Genomic DNA, 19,878 nt, shown 5'->3' on the forward strand with positions numbered 1-19,878 from the left:
AATGTCCCAGCAGTGTCACCTCTCTAATCATCACCAGACCCCTCCATTACTGTATAATATCTCAGCAGTGTCACCTCTCCAGTCATCACCAGACCCCTCCATTACTGTATAATGTCCAGCAGTGTCACCTCTCTAATCATCACCAGACCCCTCCATTATTGTATAATGTCCCAGCAGTGTCACCTCTCCAGTCATCACCAGACCCCTCCATTACTGTATAATGTCCCAGCAGTGTCACCTCTCTAATCATCACCAGACTCCTCCATTACTGTATAATGTCCCAGCAGTGTCACCTCTCCAGTCATCACCAGACCCCTCCATTACTGTATAATGTCCAGCAGTGTCACCTCTCCAGTCATCACCAGACCCCTCCATTACTGTATAATGTCCCAGCAGTGTCACCTCTCCAGTCATCACCAGACCCCTCCATTACTGTATAATGTCCCAGCAGTGTCACCTCTCCAGTCATCACCAGACCCCTCCATTACTGTATAATGTCCCAGCAGTGTCACCTCTCTAATTATCACCAGACCCCTCCATTACTGTATAATGTCCCAGCAGTGTCACCTCTCTAATCATCACCAGACCCCTCCATTACTGTATAATGTCCCAGCAGTGTCACCTCTCCAGTCATCACCAGACCCCTCCATTACTGTATAATGTCCCAGCAGTGTCACCTCTCCAGTCCTCACCAGACCCCTCCATTACTGTATAATGTCCAAGCAGTGTCACCTCTCTAATCATCACCAGACCCCTCCATTACTGTATAATATCCCAGCAGTGTCACCTCTCCAGTCATCACCAGACCCCTCCATTACTGTATAATGTCCCAGCAGTGTCACCTCTCTAATCATCACCAGACCCCTCCATTACTGTATAATGTCCCAGCAGTGTCACCTCTCCAGTCATCACCAGACCCCTCCATTACTGTATAATGTCCCAGCAGTGTCAGCTCTCTAATCATCACCAGACTCCTCCATTACTGTATAATGTCCCAGCAGTGTCACCTCTCCAGTCATCACCAGACCCCTCCATTACTGTATAATGTCCCAGCAGTGTCACCTCTGTAGACATCACCAGACCCCTCCATTACTGTATAATGTCCCAGCAGTGTCACCTCTCCAGTTATCACCAGACCCCTCCATTACTCTATAATGTCCCAGCAGTGTCACCTCTCTAATCATCACCAGACCCCTCCATTACTGTATAATGTCCCAGCAGTGTCACCTCTCTAATCATCACCAGACCCCTCCATTACTGTATAATGTCCCAGCAGTGTCACCTCTCCAGTCATCACCAGACCCCTCCATTACTGTATAATGTCCCAGCAGTGTCACCTCTCCAGTCATCACCAGACCCCTCTATTACTGTATAATGTCCCAGCAGTGTCACCTCTCCAGTCATCAACAGACCCCTCCATTACTGTATAATGTCCCAGCAGTGTCACCTCTTCAGTCATCACCAGACCCCTCCATTACTGTATAATGTCCCAGCAGTGTCACCTCTTCAGTCATCACCAGACCCCTCCATTACTGTATAATGTCCCAGCAGTGTCACCTCTCCAGTCATCACCAGACCCCTCCATTACTGTATAATGTCCCAGCAGTGTCACCTCTCCAGTCATCCCCAGACCCCTCCATTACTGTATAATGTCCCAGCAGTGTCACCTCTCCAGTCATCCCCAGACCCCTCCATTACTGTATAATGTCCCAGCAGTGCCACCTCTCATCACCAGACCCCTCCATTACTGTATAATGTCCAGCAGCGTCACCTCTCTAATCATCACCAGACCCCTCCATTACTGTATAATGTCCCAGCAGTGTCACCTCTCTAATCATCACCAGACCCCTCCATTACTGTATAATGTCCCAGCAGTGTCACCTCTCCAGTCATCACCAGACCCCTCCATTACTATATAATGTCCCAGCAGTGTCACCTCTCCAGTCATCACCAGACCCCTCCATTACTGTATAATGTCCCAGCAGTGTCACCTCTCCAGTCCTCACCAGACCCCTCCATTACTGTATAATGTTCAAGCAGTGTCACCTCTCTAATCATCACCAGACCCCTCCATTACTGTATAATATCCCAGCAGTGTCACCTCTCCAGTCATCACCAGACCCCTCCATTACTGTATAATGTCCAGCAGTGTCACCTCTCTAATCATCACCAGACCCCTCCATTACTGTATAATGTCCCAGCAGTGTCACCTCTCCAGTCATCACCAGACCCCTCCATTACTGTATAATGTCCCAGCAGTGTCACCTCTCTAATCATCACCAGACTCCTCCATTACTGTATAATGTCCCAGCAGTGTCACCTCTCCAGTCATCACCAGACCCCTCCATTACTGTATAATGTCCCAGCAGTGTCACCTCTCTAGTCATCACCAGACCCCTCCATTACTGTATAATGTCCCAGCAGTGTCACCTCTCTAATCATCACCAGACCCCTCCATTACTGTATAATGTCCCAGCAGTGTCACCTCTCTAATCATCACCAGACCCCTCCATTACTGTATAATGTTCCAGCAGTGTCACCTCTCCAGTCTTCACCAGACCCCTCCATTACTGTACAATGTCCCAGCAGTGTCACCTCTCCAGTCATCACCAGACCCCTCCATTACTGTATGTCCCAGCAGTGTCACCTCTCCAGTAATCATCAGACCCCTCCATTACTGTATAATGTCCCAGCAGTGTCACCTCTCCAGTCATCACCAGACCCCTCCATTACTGTATAATGTCCCAGCAGTGTCACCTCTCCAGTCATCACCAGACCCCTCCATTACTATATAATGTCCCAGCAGTGTCACCTCTCCAGTCATCACCAGACCCCTCCATTACTATATAATGTCCCAGCAGTGTCACCTCTCTAATCATCACCAGACCCCTCCATTACTGTATAACATCCCAGCAGTGTCACCTCTCCAGTCATCACCAGACCCCTCCATTACTGTATAATGTCCCAGCAGTGTCACCTCTCCAGTCATCACTAGACCCCTCCATTACTGTATAACGTCCCAGCAGTGTCACCTCTCCAGACATCACCAGACCCATCCATTACTGTATAATGTCCCAGCAGTGTCACCTCTCTAATCATCCCCAAACCCCTCCATTACTGTATAATGTCCCAGCAGTGTCACCTCTACAGCCATCACCAGACCCCTCCATTACTGTATAATGTCCCAGCAGTGTCACCTCTCCAGTCATCACCAGACCCCTCCATTACTGTATAATGTCCCAGCAGTGTCACCTCTCTAATCATCACCAGACCCCTCCATTCCTGTATAATGTCCCAGCAGTGTCACCTCTCCAGTCATCACCAGACCCCTCCATTACTGTATAATGTCCCAGCAGTGTCACCTCTCCAGTCATCACCAGACCCCTCCATTACTGTATAATGTCCCAGCAGTGTCACCTCTCCAGTCATCACCAGACCCCTCCATTACTGTATAATGTCCCAGCAGTGTCACCTCTCTAGTCATCACCAGACCCCTCCATTACTGTCTAATGTCCCAGCAGTGTCACCTCTCTAGACATCACCAGACCCCTACATTACTGTATAATGTCCCAGCAGTGTAACCTCTCTAATCATCACCAGACCCCTCCATTACTGTATAATGTCCCAGCAGTGTCACCTGTCCAGTCTTCACCAGACCCCTCCATTACTGTATAATGTCCCAGCAGTGTCACCTCTCCAGTCTTCACCAGACCCCTCCATTACTGTACAATGTCCCAGCAGTGTCACCTCTCCAGTCATCACCAGACCCCTCCATTACTGTATGTCCCAGCAGTGTCACCTCTCCAGTAATCATCAGACCCCTCCATTACTGTATAATGTCCCAGCAGTGTCACCTCTCTAATCATCACCAGACCCCTCCATTACTGTATAACATCCCAGCAGTGTCACCTCTCCAGTCATCACCAGACCCCTCCATTACTGTATAATGTTCCAGCAGTGTCACCTCTCCAGTCATCACCAGACCCCTCCATTACTGTATAATGTCCCAGCAGTGTCACCTCTCCAGTCATCACTAGACCCCTCCATTACTGTATAACGTCCCAGCAGTGTCACCTCTACAGTCATCACCAGACCCCTCCATTACTGTATAATGTCCAGCAGTGTCACCTCTCCAGACATCACCAGACCCATCCATTACTGTATAATGTCCCAGCAGTGTCACCTCTCTAATCATCCCCAAACCCCTCCATTACTGTATAATGTCCCAGCAGTGTCACCTCTACAGCCATCACCAGACCCCTCCATTACTGTATAATGTCCCAGCAGTGTCACCTCTCCAGTCATCACCAGACCCCTCCATTACTGTATAATGTCCCAGCAGTGTCACCTCTCTAATCATCACCAGACCCCTCCATTACTGTATAATGTCCCAGCAGTGTCACCTCTCCAGTCCTCACCAGACCCCTCCATTACTGTATAATGTCCCAGCAGTGTCACCTCTCCAGTCCTCACCAGACCCCTCCATTACTGTATAATGTCCCAGCAGTGTCACCTCTCTAATCATCACCAGACCCCTCCATTACTGTATAATATCTCAGCAGTGTCACCTCTCCAGTCATCACCAGACCCCTCCATTACTGTATAATGTCCAGCAGTGTCACCTCTCTAATCATCACCAGACCCCTCCATTACTGTATAATGTCCCAGCAGTGTCACCTCTCCAGTCATCACCAGACCCCTCCATTACTGTATAATGTCCCAGCAGTGTCACCTCTCTAATCATCACCAGACTCCTCCATTACTGTATAATGTCCCAGCAGTGTCACCTCTCCAGTCATCACCAGACCCCTCCATTACTGTATAATGTCCAGCAGTGTCACCTCTCCAGTCATCACCAGACCCCTCCATTACTGTATAATGTCCCAGCAGTGTCACCTCTCCAGTCATCACCAGACCCCTCCATTACTGTATAATGTCCCAGCAGTGTCACCTCTCCAGTCATCACCAGACCCCTCCATTACTGTATAATGTCCCAGCAGTGCCACCTCTCTAATTATCACCAGACCCCTCCATTACTGTATAATGTCCCAGCAGTGTCACCTCTCTAATCATCACCAGACCCCTCCATTACTGTATAATGTCCCAGCAGTGTCACCTCTCCAGTCATCACCAGACCCCTCCATTACTGTATAATGTCCCAGCAGTGTCACCTCTCCAGTCCTCACCAGACCCCTCCATTACTGTATAATGTCCAAGCAGTGTCACCTCTCTAATCATCACCAGACCCCTCCATTACTGTATAATATCCCAGCAGTGTCACCTCTCCAGTCATCACCAGACCCCTCCATTACTGTATAATGTCCCAGCAGTGTCACCTCTCTAATCATCACCAGACCCCTCCATTACTGTATAATGTCCCAGCAGTGTCACCTCTCCAGTCATCACCAGACCCCTCCATTACTGTATAATGTCCCAGCAGTGTCAGCTCTCTAATCATCACCAGACTCCTCCATTACTGTATAATGTCCCAGCAGTGTCACCTCTCCAGTCATCACCAGACCCCTCCATTACTGTATAATGTCCCAGCAGTGTCACCTCTGTAGACATCACCAGACCCCTCCATTACTGTATAATGTCCCAGCAGTGTCACCTCTCCAGTTATCACCAGACCCCTCCATTACTCTATAATGTCCCAGCAGTGTCACCTCTCTAATCATCACCAGACCCCTCCATTACTGTATAATGTCCCAGCAGTGTCACCTCTCTAATCATCACCAGACCCCTCCATTACTGTATAATGTCCCAGCAGTGTCACCTCTCCAGTCATCACCAGACCCCTCCATTACTGTATAATGTCCCAGCAGTGTCACCTCTCCAGTCATCACCAGACCCCTCTATTACTGTATAATGTCCCAGCAGTGTCACCTCTCCAGTCATCAACAGACCCCTCCATTACTGTATAATGTCCCAGCAGTGTCACCTCTTCAGTCATCACCAGACCCCTCCATTACTGTATAATGTCCCAGCAGTGTCACCTCTTCAGTCATCACCAGACCCCTCCATTACTGTATAATGTCCCAGCAGTGTCACCTCTCCAGTCATCACCAGACCCCTCCATTACTGTATAATGTCCCAGCAGTGTCACCTCTCCAGTCATCCCCAGACCCCTCCATTACTGTATAATGTCCCAGCAGTGTCACCTCTCCAGTCATCCCCAGACCCCTCCATTACTGTATAATGTCCCAGCAGTGCCACCTCTCATCACCAGACCCCTCCATTACTGTATAATGTCCAGCAGCGTCACCTCTCTAATCATCACCAGACCCCTCCATTACTGTATAATGTCCCAGCAGTGTCACCTCTCTAATCATCACCAGACCCCTCCATTACTGTATAATGTCCCAGCAGTGTCACCTCTCCAGTCATCACCAGACCCCTCCATTACTGTATAATGTCCCAGCAGTGTCACCTCTCTAATCATCACCAGACCCCTCCATTACCGTATAATGTCCCAGCAGTGTCACCTCTCCAGTCATCACCAGACCCCTCCATTACTGTATAATGTCCCAGCAGTGTCACCTCTCATCACCAGACCCCTCCATTACTGTATAATGTCCCAGCAGTGTCACCTCTCATCACCAGACCCCTACATTTCCGGAGTACCCCTTTAAGCCACTGCCAGCGGTGTATGGCGGCAGCATTTCTCCCTCTCCCCAATCAGTACACATGTGCACTTGACCAAATCATAATGTCCCTTGTATATACGGAAAAAAAGGATAAAGAACCCCATCCCCCACTACGTATCTAATGAGGCTTCTGAAACAAAATCCCCTCCGTACGGTGACACATGGAGGAGACTGAGGTTCTGGGGTCCGGGGCTTTTGTAGTATTTTTGGCCCGGTCTCCGGTCCCCGCTCACCTCGCCCCTCAGCAGCTTTATGATCTGGTTGGTGAGGTCTAGGATCTTCTCCTTGTTTCGGTCATGGACCTGTGAGTGACTATGAGGGTCTGTTTGGGGTCTCGGGGTCTTCTTCATCAGGAGATAATCCTAAAATGTCAAAATAAAACGGATATAATAACCGCAGAGACAATGGGACAAAATCCCTGTAGGCCGGTACTGACCCCGGTTCATCCACTTCTGGTGGCATCATAGACCGGGCACAGACAGGAGACATTTATCTACAGACCATTGGCAGATCCTTCTGTTACTACCATTCGCCATATAGACCCTCGTACAGTAGAGATGAGATGACAACCCCCCTCCCCCGATTCCCTCAGGGCCATTTAACTATGGAGGCCAAAAAAGATGGATCAGTTATTGTTGAATTTCAGTGTCTGATCCTTTTGTTCTCCCTGAAGACAAGAGGTCAGCGGAGGTGTCTGGCAGCAGATAAGGCAGGTTACACAGCACAGACCAATAGTTTGGAACCTTCTCATTCCGAGTTTTCGTTATTTTCCTGACTATGAATATTGTAGATTCGCACTGAATGATCACGTGTGGGATTATATACAGGACAATAAGTGTGAGAATCCGTCATATTCTGGGATCTTCCTCTGATTCCTGCTGCGCACTCATTCTCCTGATGTAGTCACCTGAAGTGGTCTCCAACAGTCCTGAAGGAGTTACCATTAGGGAATCGACCGATTATCGATATGGCCGATATTAATCGGCCGATAATCACGATTTTGGGAATTATCGGTATCGGCAATTACCTTGCCGATAAGGCCACGCACCTCCTCCCCCCCGAGCCACCGCACCCCCCACCGTAGTTCTGGGCGGTATACCGGTATGGATTTTTGCCCATACCGCTATACCGGTCGGACCCCTCCCCCACCCACCCTCCATAATGGGGGTGATCCGGGCCATCCATCCATCCTTCCTGCAGTGTCCGGCGGCATTTGGGGTGGAGGGTGAACCGGTCCGGGCTATCCTTCTCCGGCGGTCATCTTCTCCACTCCGGGCAGGCTCTGGCCTAGTATGCTGCATAGACGCCGCTACGCAGTGACGTCAGGTGCGTCAAAGCAGAGATTTCCACTGGTGTAATGTCCATCCCTTGTGTTCTCTCTTCTGCTTGTTGCCTGTCCTTAGCAGTGGTTTCCTAGCAGATCTTCTACCATGAAGGCCTCACACAGTCTCCTCTGTGGTTCTAGAGATGTGTCTGCTCTAGAACTCTGTGCAGCATTGACCTGCTCTCTAATCTGAGCTGCTGTTTCTGCCATTTCTGGGATTGCTGGTGACTCGAATGAACTTATCCTCCGCAGCAGAGGTGACTCTTGGTCGTCCTTTCCTGGGGCTTCGCATATCAGACAATTTCTTTGTAGCTCTTGATGGTTTTTGTGACTGCACTTGGGGACACTTTCCACATAGAATAGGACAGATTTTCAGTTGTTTCACACTTTTCTGTTATGCCTATAATTCCACATGTTACTTCATAGCTTTGATGCCTTCAGTGTGAATCTACAATATTCATAGTCATGAAAATAAAGAAAACTTTTGGTCTGTAGTGTACATTAATGTTGGACAAATATGGAGATTTCCTTGGTCCCAGCCAACCACCTATGTGTGCGAGGACTTCCTGACTTTCCTCCGATCACAGATGTCGGGGGGAGAGAAGGTTTAGGTGGTTACCCTGTAACATGCCTCATCTTTTTGTTCTGAAGAGAGATAAGTTGCTGCCACAGGTGTCTGGCAGCGACTTTTCCTTCTCTCACTATTCTGAACACGTGACTATGAGGCTGAGAAGCTGAATGAGTGTTTGACCAACAACTCCTGATCCCCACATAAGAGATGAGAGAAAGCTGCTGCCAGACACCTCTTGTGGCTTTTCTTCCCTTCTCTCTCCTGACATCAGAAGACCTCCATACACGTTTACATATCCCACTGAAACTGTCCATGTGTATGGCCGGCTTTATTATTTATGGTTATTTAGGGTGTATACTGTTGATAGGCCATAAATGCCCCTTATTTAAAGAGTACCTTTCATCATCTAAACTTTCCCTTATCTCCCTCCTTATCTGTCCCTGACTCTCACTAACTCTATCCCTGTAAGAATTTTCATGCAAAACCCCCTATAAATACCTATTTTCTTCCCTGTTTGGCCGCCCAGTTCCCTGCCGTGTGCGAGGGGAGGAAGTGGGCGTGGCCTGGCAGGTGCGATGTCATCTGATGCCTGCTGGGGCTAACTTCCGCCCTTCTTCTTCTATGGAAAACCTGATCTTTACTACTAAAGAACAGCGCTCCACTGACTCAGGGGCAGCACGCCCCGGCTCTCCTTGTCAGGGGGTGGAGCCTGAAGACGCGGCTGGTCGAGTCAGGAGCATGCCCTGCTGTGGTATGAGCACAGCGCTCGCTCCCGCCTGTCATGTGACCAGCCTGCAGTCAGATTTCGGATTCGTGCCAGGCCGGAGTCCCTTGGCATACCATGCACCCCTCTGTGGCTCCCAGAATCCTCACCTCTCCGGTCAGCAGGCAGAGGATCTTTATCGTGACGTTTAACAGCATCTCTGTCAGATTATTCCCACGTTGGGCCGGTTTGGCGTTCTCCTTGCAGAGCATTTTGGCTTTCGGTGGTTTCTGACCGTCATTGATTCTCCTCCTCGTGAATTCTTTGTCCTAAATGTGGAAGATGAAGAGAAGTGTGAGCGCAGGATCGTCTGATCCAGGAGATGGAGGAGATTCACTCCTTAGAGGGTTCTCCAAGACTTTACCATCTCTACCCTCAGGATAAACCATTAGTCTCTGATTGGAGGGGAGACAACTGTTCAGTGTCCACGTCATCCCTGCCACTATCGGTAAACTTGGATACGGACAATGTGGCGATAGAGATGAGAAAATCCATTCAAGACGAAATGAATCAGATCCAAATTTCCTTCCGAAAATTATACCCTTCACAATCCAAAACTTTTGAGGTTTAAAGGGGTACTCCACCCCAGACATCTTTTTCCTTGTCCCAAGGTCCGGCACCCCAGCACTCTGTACATCTATGTTAAGAACGCTGGTTTCATGTGGCCGTGATGGTCACATCGCGCCACGCCCCCTCCATTCATGTCTATGGGAGGGGGCACGACACCCCCTCCCATAGACATGAATGGATGGGGCATGATGTTACGTCACGACCACAGCTGCCCGAAACCGGCGTTCTGAACAGAAGCCGGACCTCCACAATCAGACGTCATATCCTCTATGTTGTTTGGAAGCCATGTGTCATTTACTGTATAATGGTGGCAACCACTGAAGTGAATGGGAGCCGAGCTGCAGTTACCCAGCGCCACCACTGTACAATGATTGGCGCAAGGCTTCCTGCCCATTCATCGTGTTGCGTGGGGCCTTGAACAGTGGGGGGTGCTGGGTGTGGGCAGCGATTGATCGCCTAGCCCATGGAGTGTAAGGCCCTGTTCATACTAGGGCGGATTCCTTCAGGGGGTGTCAGCTGTTATATACAGCCGGCACCCGCCAGTTAACCCTTCTGCATTTTCCTCTCCCAAGGGATCAGAGACATAACACCTATTTTGAACATTTATCGACCTTCAGATGTTTACCCCAACATTTCTCTCACTATAGCAAAAAATGTATAAGCTTCCAGCTCAGAGAAGGGGCCCCGTACGTCAGTCATGGGCAGCAGTCGTTGCTCTCCAAACTGTGGACCAAACCCCTCAGCTGCCATTTCCTCCCCCGCCCCCAATACGTGGACGACTTACCTGTATCACACGGGGCATGAAGATGGTGGGAACGGCGTTTTTATTTAGCACCTTCTTCTCTCCGACCGTCACGTAACACTGCTTGGAAAAATGCTCTGAGCAAACGCGGTAGGAGTTGTGCCTTTTGCCCTCGTGGATTTTGGCGGCAATCTCCTCAAGGTTGTGGAAAACATGACCCCCTCGCTCTAAAGATCGCAGCCAGGTTCTTATTCCGTCAAGAGTGGTGGGAAAACCGTGGAGAATTACATTGGAGTAGTTCCTCCGCATTCCCGCATAATTATGACAATAACCAACGATGCATTTTGGCATTTTTGACTTTTCCCTGGAAGGAAAGACATAAAAGACAAAGTTACAGAGGAACGGAGATGGATGTGTCGGCCACACATGGCGCCATTGTTTATTAGAGGACCATTCCTTACTGGAGGCCCAACAAACCCCCCTCATCCCCCCCATGGTCAGTGTGGAATGAGATGTTCAATCACCTCAACGTCCATGCCATCCCTGCCACTATCGGTAAACTTGGATACGGACAATGTGGCGGTAGAGATGAGCAAATAGATTCAGGACGAACAGAATCAGATCCAAATTTCTTCCCAAAAATGATACCCTTCCGAACCCAGAACTTTTGACCCCAGACATCTTATGCCATGTCCCAAGGTCTGGCCCGGCACCCTGGCATTCTGAATCGTGATCGTAGCGTCGTTTCACGCCCCCTCCATTCATGTCTATGGGCGGGGACACAACGCCCCCTCCCATAGACATGAATGGATGGGGCATGGTGTGACGACCATGGCCTCCCGAAACCGGCGTTCTGAATGTTTATGTTAACATTTTATGTTCAGAACGCCGGGGTGCCAGGCCGGAGATCGCAAGGGGTCTGGGCACTGGGATCTACGGCCCGGCAATCTGAACATTAATATTCAGAATGCCGGTATTGGGCTGCCGTGGTCCTGATGTCACGTCCCCTTCATTCATGTCTATGGGAGGGGGCGTGACGCCCCCTCCCATAGACGTGAATGGAGGGGACGTGGCGTGACGTCACGGCTACCCGAAGTCAGTGTTATAAACATATTTGTTTGGAAAGCCGGACCCCCGCGATCAGACATCTTATCCCTTATCCTTGAGCTGTAGGGGCGGAGGACCCCTTTAAATTTAAGAGTGAAGATATCTTGAGGTTACACAGTTTGGACACAGTCCTACGGGACAGAATTCACCATCAGGAGGTGAAGATCACAAGCGTTACCCTCAGGACCCGGATCTGGATTAGAGATCTGGATCTTCAAGGGCCGATTTTTCCCGCCCCAAAGTAAGTCAAACAAACTTTATTCGTCTTGTTCCCAAAGAAACATCATCATGTGGCCACGAGCGGTCATTGACCAAATAACTGAGAAGTTGGCTGAACCATCCGAGCTCGTGTGTATGGGGGCCTCCTGACTTTTGGCTTGACGTTGGATTTTGACTTTCCTGATCTTTAACCTGTTAAGGACCAAGGGCGTAACCTTACGCCCCTAGTCCCGCTCCTGTGATATAACGCAGGGTTACACGGTAACCCCGCATCATATCATGGCGGGCCCGGCGTCATAGTGAAGCCGGGACCCGCCGCTAATAGCGTGCGGCACTGATCGCGGTGCCATGCCCTATTAACCCTTTAGCCGCACGCTCAAAGCTGAGCCGCGCTCAGGGAGCTGTTCGGGATTGCCGCGGTATAATCATCCCGAACAGCTGTAGCACAGGAGGAGGTCTCTTACCTTCTCCTGTGCTGTCCGATTGCCGATTGAATGCTCCAAGCCTGAGATCCAGGCTTGAGCAATCAATCGCCGAAAACACTGATTGATGCATTCCTATGGAGATGCATCAATCAGTGTTAAAGATCAGTACATGCAATGTTATAGCCCCCCCTAGGGGCTATAATATTGCATAAGAAAAGTGTAAAAAAATCATTAACCCTTTCAATGATCCCTTCCCCTAATAAAAGTTTGAATCACCCGGCATTTCCAAAAAAAAAAAAAAAAAAAATCACAGTGTAAATAAAAATAAACATATGTGGTATTGCCGCGTGCGGAAATGTCCGAATTATAAAAATATATCGCTTTTTAAACCGCACGTTCAATGGCGTACGCGCAAAAGAATTCCAAATCCAAAATAGTGTATTTTTGGTCACTTTTTATATCATGAAAAAATGAATAAAAAGCAATCAAAAAGTCTGATCAATGCAAATATGGTACCGCTAAAAACTTCAGGTCCCGGCGTAAAAAATGAGCCCTCATACCGCCCTGAACACGGAAAGATAAAAAAGTTATAGGGGTCAGAAAATGACAATTTTAAACGTATAAATTTTCCTGCATGTAGTTATGACAAAATCCAACCTATATAAGTCGGGGATCATTATAACCGTATGGACCTACAGAATAAAGAGAAGGGGTCATTTTTAACGAAAAATGTACTACGTAGAAACGGAAGCCCCCAAAAGTTACAAAATTTAAATTTTGTCGCACAATGATTTTTTTTCCCGTTTCGCCGTCGATTTTTGGGTACAATGACTGATGTCATTACAAAGTAGAATTGATGGTGCAAAAATTAAGCCATAATACAGATTTTTTGGTGCAAAATTGAAAGAGTTATGATTTTTTAAAGGTAAGGAGGAAAAAACGAAAGTGCGAAAAACAAAAAACGCCTGGTCCTTAAGAGGTTAACCTGTTAAGGACTCAGGGTTTTTCCATTTTTTGCATTTTCATTTTTTCCTCCTTACCATATAAAAATCATAACTCTTTCAATTTTTGTGGGACAAAATTGAAAGAAAAAAAAACAAACGCAATTTTGAAATTTGAAAAAAGAAATTCAAAAAGAAAAGAAATTCCTCTGTAGTATACAGCAGCTGATAAGTCCTGGAAGGATTAAGATTTTCCAATACAGTACAATCCTCCTCATCCGTGCTTGTAGGACTTTCTGAAGTCTGTATAATGAATTAGAAGTCTTTGGGATCCTCCTGTGTGACCCTACTGGTCTGAAATGTCCTCATGCATTATTTTTGGCTGTTTTTAGGAATAACTAAGGTTTTTTTCTGCAGCCCTAATAGGGGAAAATGCCAGGTCTGTTAGAAGCAAGAGGGCATCTGCCTACTGCTGCTGTTCTCCAGCTTGGTATTGTGGTAAATCAGTTAGGGTGCATGCACACTACGTTTCTTAACCCCTTAAGGACCCGGGTTTTTTCCGTTTTTGCATTTTCGTTTTTTGCTCCTTGCCTTTAAAAAATCATAACTCTTTCAATTTTGCACCTAAAAATCCATATTATGGCTTATTTTTTGAGCCACCAATTTTACTTTGTAATGACATCAGTCATTTTACCCAAAAATCTACGGTAACACGGAAAAAAAAATCATTGTGCGACAAAATTGAAAAAAAAACGCCGTTTTGTAACTTTTGGGGGCTTCCGTTTCTACACAGTACATATTTCGGTAAAAATGACCCCTTCTCTTTATTCTGTAGGTCCATACGATTAAAATGATCCCCGACTTATATAGGTGATTTTGTCGGACTTCTGGAAAAAATCCTAACTACATGCAGGAAAATTAATATGTTTAAAATGGTCATCTTCTGACCCCTATAACTTTTTTATTTTTCCGTGTATGGGGCGGTATGAGGGCTCATTTTTTGCGCCGTGATCTGACGTTTTTATCGGTACCATTTTTGCATTGATCGGAGCTATTGATCGCTTTTTATTCATTTTTAAATGATATAAAAAGTGACCAAAAATGCACTATTTTGGACTTTGAAATTTTTTTGCGCGCACGCCATTGACCGAGCGGTTTAATTAACGATATATTTTTATAATTCGGACATTTCCGCACGCGGCAATACCATATATGTTTATTTTTATTTACACTGTGTTTTTTTTTTTATTGGAAAAGGGGGGTGATTCAAACTTTTATTAGGGAAGGGGTTAAATGATCTTTATTCAATTTTTTTTCCACTTTTTTTTGCAGTGTTATCTCATAGGGACCTATAACACTGCACACACTGATCTCTTATACTGATCATTATTATCCCATAGGAGACTATAACACCGCACACACTGATCTCTTATACTGATCATTGTTATCTCATAGGGACCTATAACACTGCACACACTGATCTCTTATACTGATCATTGTTATCCCATAGGGACCTATAACACTGCACACACTGATCTCTTATACTGATCATTGTTATCTCATAGGGACCTATAACACTGCACACACTGATCTCTTATACTGATCATTGTTATCCCATAGGGACCTATAACACTGCACACACTGATCTCTTATACTGATCATTGTTATCTCATAGGGACCTATAACACTGCACACACTGATCTCTTATACTGATCATTATTATCCCATAGGGGACTATAACACTGCACACACTGATCTCTTATACTGATCATTGTTATCCCATAGGGACCTATAACACTGCACACACTGATCTCTTATACTGATCATTGTTATCCCATAGGGACCTATAACACTGCACACACTGATCTCTTATACTGATCATTGTTATCCCATAGGAGACTATAACACTGCACACACTGATCTCTTATACTGATCATTGTTATCCCATAGGGACCTATAACACTGCACACACTGATCTCTTATACTGATCATTGTTATCCCATAGGGACCTATAACACTGCACACACTGATCTCTTATACTGATCATTATTATCCCATAGGAGACTATAACACTGCACACACTGATCTCTTACACTGATCATTGTTATCCCATAGGGACCTATAACACTGCACACACTGATCTCTTATACTGATCATTATTATCCCATAGGAGACTATAACACTGCACACACTGATCTCTTACACTGATCATTGTTATCCCATAGGAGGCTATAACACTGCACACACTGATCTCTTATACTGATCATTATTATCCCATAGGAGACTATAACACCGCACACACTGATCTCTTATACTGATCATTGTTATCTCATAGGGACCTATAACACTGCACACACTGATCTCTTATACTGATCATTGTTATCCCATAGGGACCTATAACACTGCACACACTGATCTCTTATACTGATCATTGTTATCTCATAGGGACCTATAACACTGCACACACTGATCTCTTATACTGATCATTGTTATCCCATAGGGACCTATAACACTGCACACACTGATCTCTTATACTGATCATTGTTATCTCATAGGGACCTATAACACTGCACACACTGATCTCTTATACTGATCATTATTATCCCATAGGGGACTATAACACTGCACACACTGATCTCTTATACTGATCATTGTTATCCCATAGGGACCTATAACACTGCACACACTGATCTCTTATACTGATCATTGTTATCCCATAGGGACCTATAACACTGCACACACTGATCTCTTATACTGATCATTGTTATCCCATAGGAGACTATAACACTGCACACACTGATCTCTTATACTGATCATTGTTATCCCATAGGGACCTATAACACTGCACACACTGATCTCTTATACTGATCATTGTTATCCCATAGGGACCTATAACACTGCACACACTGATCTCTTATACTGATCATTATTATCCCATAGGAGACTATAACACTGCACACACTGATCTCTTACACTGATCATTGTTATCCCATAGGGACCTATAACACTGCACACACTGATCTCTTATACTGATCATTATTATCCCATAGGAGACTATAACACTGCACACACTGATCTCTTACACTGATCATTGTTATCCCATAGGAGGCTATAACACTGCACACACTGATCTCTTATACTGATCATTGTTATCACATAGGAGACTATAACACTGCACACACTGATCTCTTATACTGATCAGTGTTATCCCATAGGGACCTATAACACTGCACACACTGATCTCTTATACTGATCATTGTTATCCCATAGGGACCTATAACACTGCACACACTGATCTCTTATACTGATCATTGTTATCCCATAGGGACCTATAACACTGCACACACTGATCTCTTATACTGATCATTGTTATCCCATAGACTATAACACTGCACACACTGATCTCTTATACTGATCATTGTTATCCCATAGGGACCTATAACACTGCACACACTGATCTCTTATACTGATCATTGTTATCCCATAGGGACCTATAACACTGCACACACTGATCTCTTATACTGATCATTATTATCCCATAGGAGACTATAACACTGCACACACTGATCTCTTACACTGATCATTGTTATCCCATAGGGACCTATAACACTGCACACACTGATCTCTTATACTGATCATTGTTATCCCATAGGAGACTATAACACTGCACACACTGATCTCTTATACTGATCATTATTATCCCATAGGAGACTATAACACTGCACACACTGATCTCTTATACTGATCATTGTTATCACATAGGAGACTATAACACTGCACACACTGATCTCTTATACTGATCATTGTTATCCCATAGGAGACTATAACACTGTACACACTGATCTCTTATACTGATCATTGTTATCCCATAGGAGACTATAACACTGCACACACTGATCTCTTATACTGATCATTGTTATCCCATAGGAGACTATAACAATGCACACTGATCTCTTATACTGATCATTGTTATCCCATAGGGACCTATAACACTGCACACACTGATCTCTTATACTGATCATTATTATCCCATAGGGACCTATAACACTGCACACACTGATCTCTTATACTGATCATTGTTATCCCATAGGAGACTATAACACTGCACACACTGATCTCTTATACTGATCATTATTATCCCATTGGAGACTATAACACTGCACACACTGATCATTATTATCTCATAGGGACCTATAACACTGCACACACTGATCTCTTATACTGATCATTGTTATCCCATAGTGGCCTATAACACTGCACACACTGATCTCTTATACTGATCATTATTATCCCATAGGGACCTATAACACTGCACACACTGATCTCTTATACTGATCATTGTTATCCCATAGGAGACTATAACACTGCACACACTGATCTCTTATACTGATCATTGTTATCCCATAGGGACCTATAACACTGCACACACTGATCTCTTATACTGATCATTATTATCCCATAGGGACCTATAACACTGCACACACTGATCTCTTATACTGATCATTGTTATCCCATAGGGACCTATAACACTGCACACACTGATCATTGTTATCCCATAGGAGACTATAACACTGCACACACTGATCATTGTTATCCCATAGGAGACTATAACACTGCACACACTGATCATTGTTATCCCATAGGGACCTATAACACTGCACACACTGATCTTCATCATTGATCAGTGGTTTCTCATAAGAAACCAGTGATCAACGATTCTGCCGCATGACTGCTCATGTCTGGATCTCAGGCACTGAGCAGTCATTCGTCGATCGGACAGCGAGGAGGCAGGTAGGGGCCCTCCCGCTGTCCTGTCAGCTGTTCGGGATGCCGCGATTAGCCACGGCTATCCCGAACAGCCCGACTGAGCTAGCCGGCCACTTTCGGTTTCGCTTTTAGCCGCGCGGCTCACCTCTGAGCGCGCGGCTAAAGGGTTAATAGCACGCGGCGCCGCAATCGGCGCTGCGCGCTATTAGAGGCGGGTCCCGGCTTCACTATGAGGCCGGGCCCGCCGTGATATGACGCGGGGTTACTGTGGGTCCCTACCTGCCTCCTTGCTGTCCGATCGCTGAATGACTGCTCAGTGCAGAAGATCCAGGCATGAGCAGTCAAGCGTCAGAATCATCGATCAATGGTTTCCTATGACAAACCAGTGATCAATGTAAAAGATCAGTGTGTGCAGTGTTATAGGTCCCTATGGGATAACAATGATCAGTGTGTGCAGTGTTATAGGTCCCTAAGGGATAACAATGATCAGTGTGTGCAGTGTTATAGGTCCCTATGGGATAACAATGCTCAGTGTGTGCAGTGTTATAGGTCCCTATGGGATAACAATGATCAGTGTGTGCAGTGTTATAGTCTCCTATGGGATAACAATGATCAGTGTGTGCAGTGTTATAGTCTCCTATGGGATAACAATGATCAGTGTGTGCAGTGTTATAGGTCCCTATGGGATAACAATGATCAGTGTGTGCAGTGTTATAGGTCGATATGGGATAACAATGATCAGTGTGTGCAGTGTTATAGTCTCCTATAAGATAACAATGATCAGTGTGTGCAGTGTTATAGGTCCCTATGGGATAACAATGCTCAGTGTGTGCAGTGTTATAGGTCCCTATGGGATAACAATGATCATTGTGTGCAGTGTTATAGTCTTCTATGGGATAACAATGATCAGTATAAGAGATCAGTGTGTGCAGTGTTATAGGTCCCTATGGGATAACAATGATCAGTATAAGAGATCAGTGTGTGCAGTGTTATAGTCTCCTATGGGATAACAATGATCAGTGTGTGCAGTGTTATAGTCTCCTATGGGATAACAATGATCAGTGTGTGCAGTGTTATAGGTCCCTATGGGATAACAATGATCAGTGTGTGCAGTGTTATAGGTCGATATGGGATAACAATGATCAGTGTGTGCAGTGTTATAGTCTCCTATAAGATAACAATGATCAGTGTGTGCAGTGTTATAGGTCCCTATGGGATAACAATGCTCAGTGTGTGCAGTGTTATAGGTCCCTATGGGATAACAATGATCATTGTGTGCAGTGTTATAGTCTTCTATGGGATAACAATGATCAGTATAAGAGATCAGTGTGTGCAGTGTTATAGGTCCCTATGGGAGATATAACAGTGCAAAAAAAAAGTGAATAAAGATCATTTAACCCCTTCCCTATTAAAAGTTTGAATCACCCCCCTTTTCCTATAAAAAAAAAAAAACACAGTGTAAATAAAAATAAAAATAAACATTTATGGTATCGCCGCGTGCGGAAATGTCCGAATTATAAAAATATATCATTAATTAAACCGCTCGTTCAATGGCGTGCGCGCAAAAAAATTCCGAAGTCCAAAATAGTGAATTTTTGGTCACTTTTTATATAATTTAAAAATGAATTGATCAATAAGTCCTATCAATGCAAAAATGGTACCGCTAAAAACTTCAGATCACAGCGCAAAAAATGAGTCCTCATACCGCCCCATACACGGAAAAATAAAAAAGTTATAGGGGTCAGAAATGACAATTTTAAACGTATACATTTTCCTGCATGTAGTTATGATTTTTTCCAGAA

The 19,878-nt window shown here is 45.7% G+C and overlaps 1 protein-coding gene across 1 annotated transcript in view; it reads right to left on the bottom strand.

Moving 5' to 3' along the window:
- Positions 1–19,878, bottom strand: part of LOC130335587 (uncharacterized) — a 67,113-nt gene that overhangs the window by 35,554 nt on the left and 11,681 nt on the right. Inside the window, exons 3-5 of the mRNA XM_056553903.1 lie at positions 10,660–10,981; positions 9,416–9,574; positions 6,881–7,009 (exon numbers count right to left, since the gene is read on the bottom strand). Coding sequence (XP_056409878.1) covers positions 6,881–7,009; positions 9,416–9,574; positions 10,660–10,981 — 610 coding nt within the window. The remainder of the gene's footprint in view (positions 1–6,880; positions 7,010–9,415; positions 9,575–10,659; positions 10,982–19,878) is intronic.

This window comes from Hyla sarda, unplaced genomic scaffold, assembly GCF_029499605.1.
Source record: "Hyla sarda isolate aHylSar1 unplaced genomic scaffold, aHylSar1.hap1 scaffold_452, whole genome shotgun sequence".
NCBI classification, from domain to species: Eukaryota; Metazoa; Chordata; class Amphibia; order Anura; family Hylidae; genus Hyla; species Hyla sarda.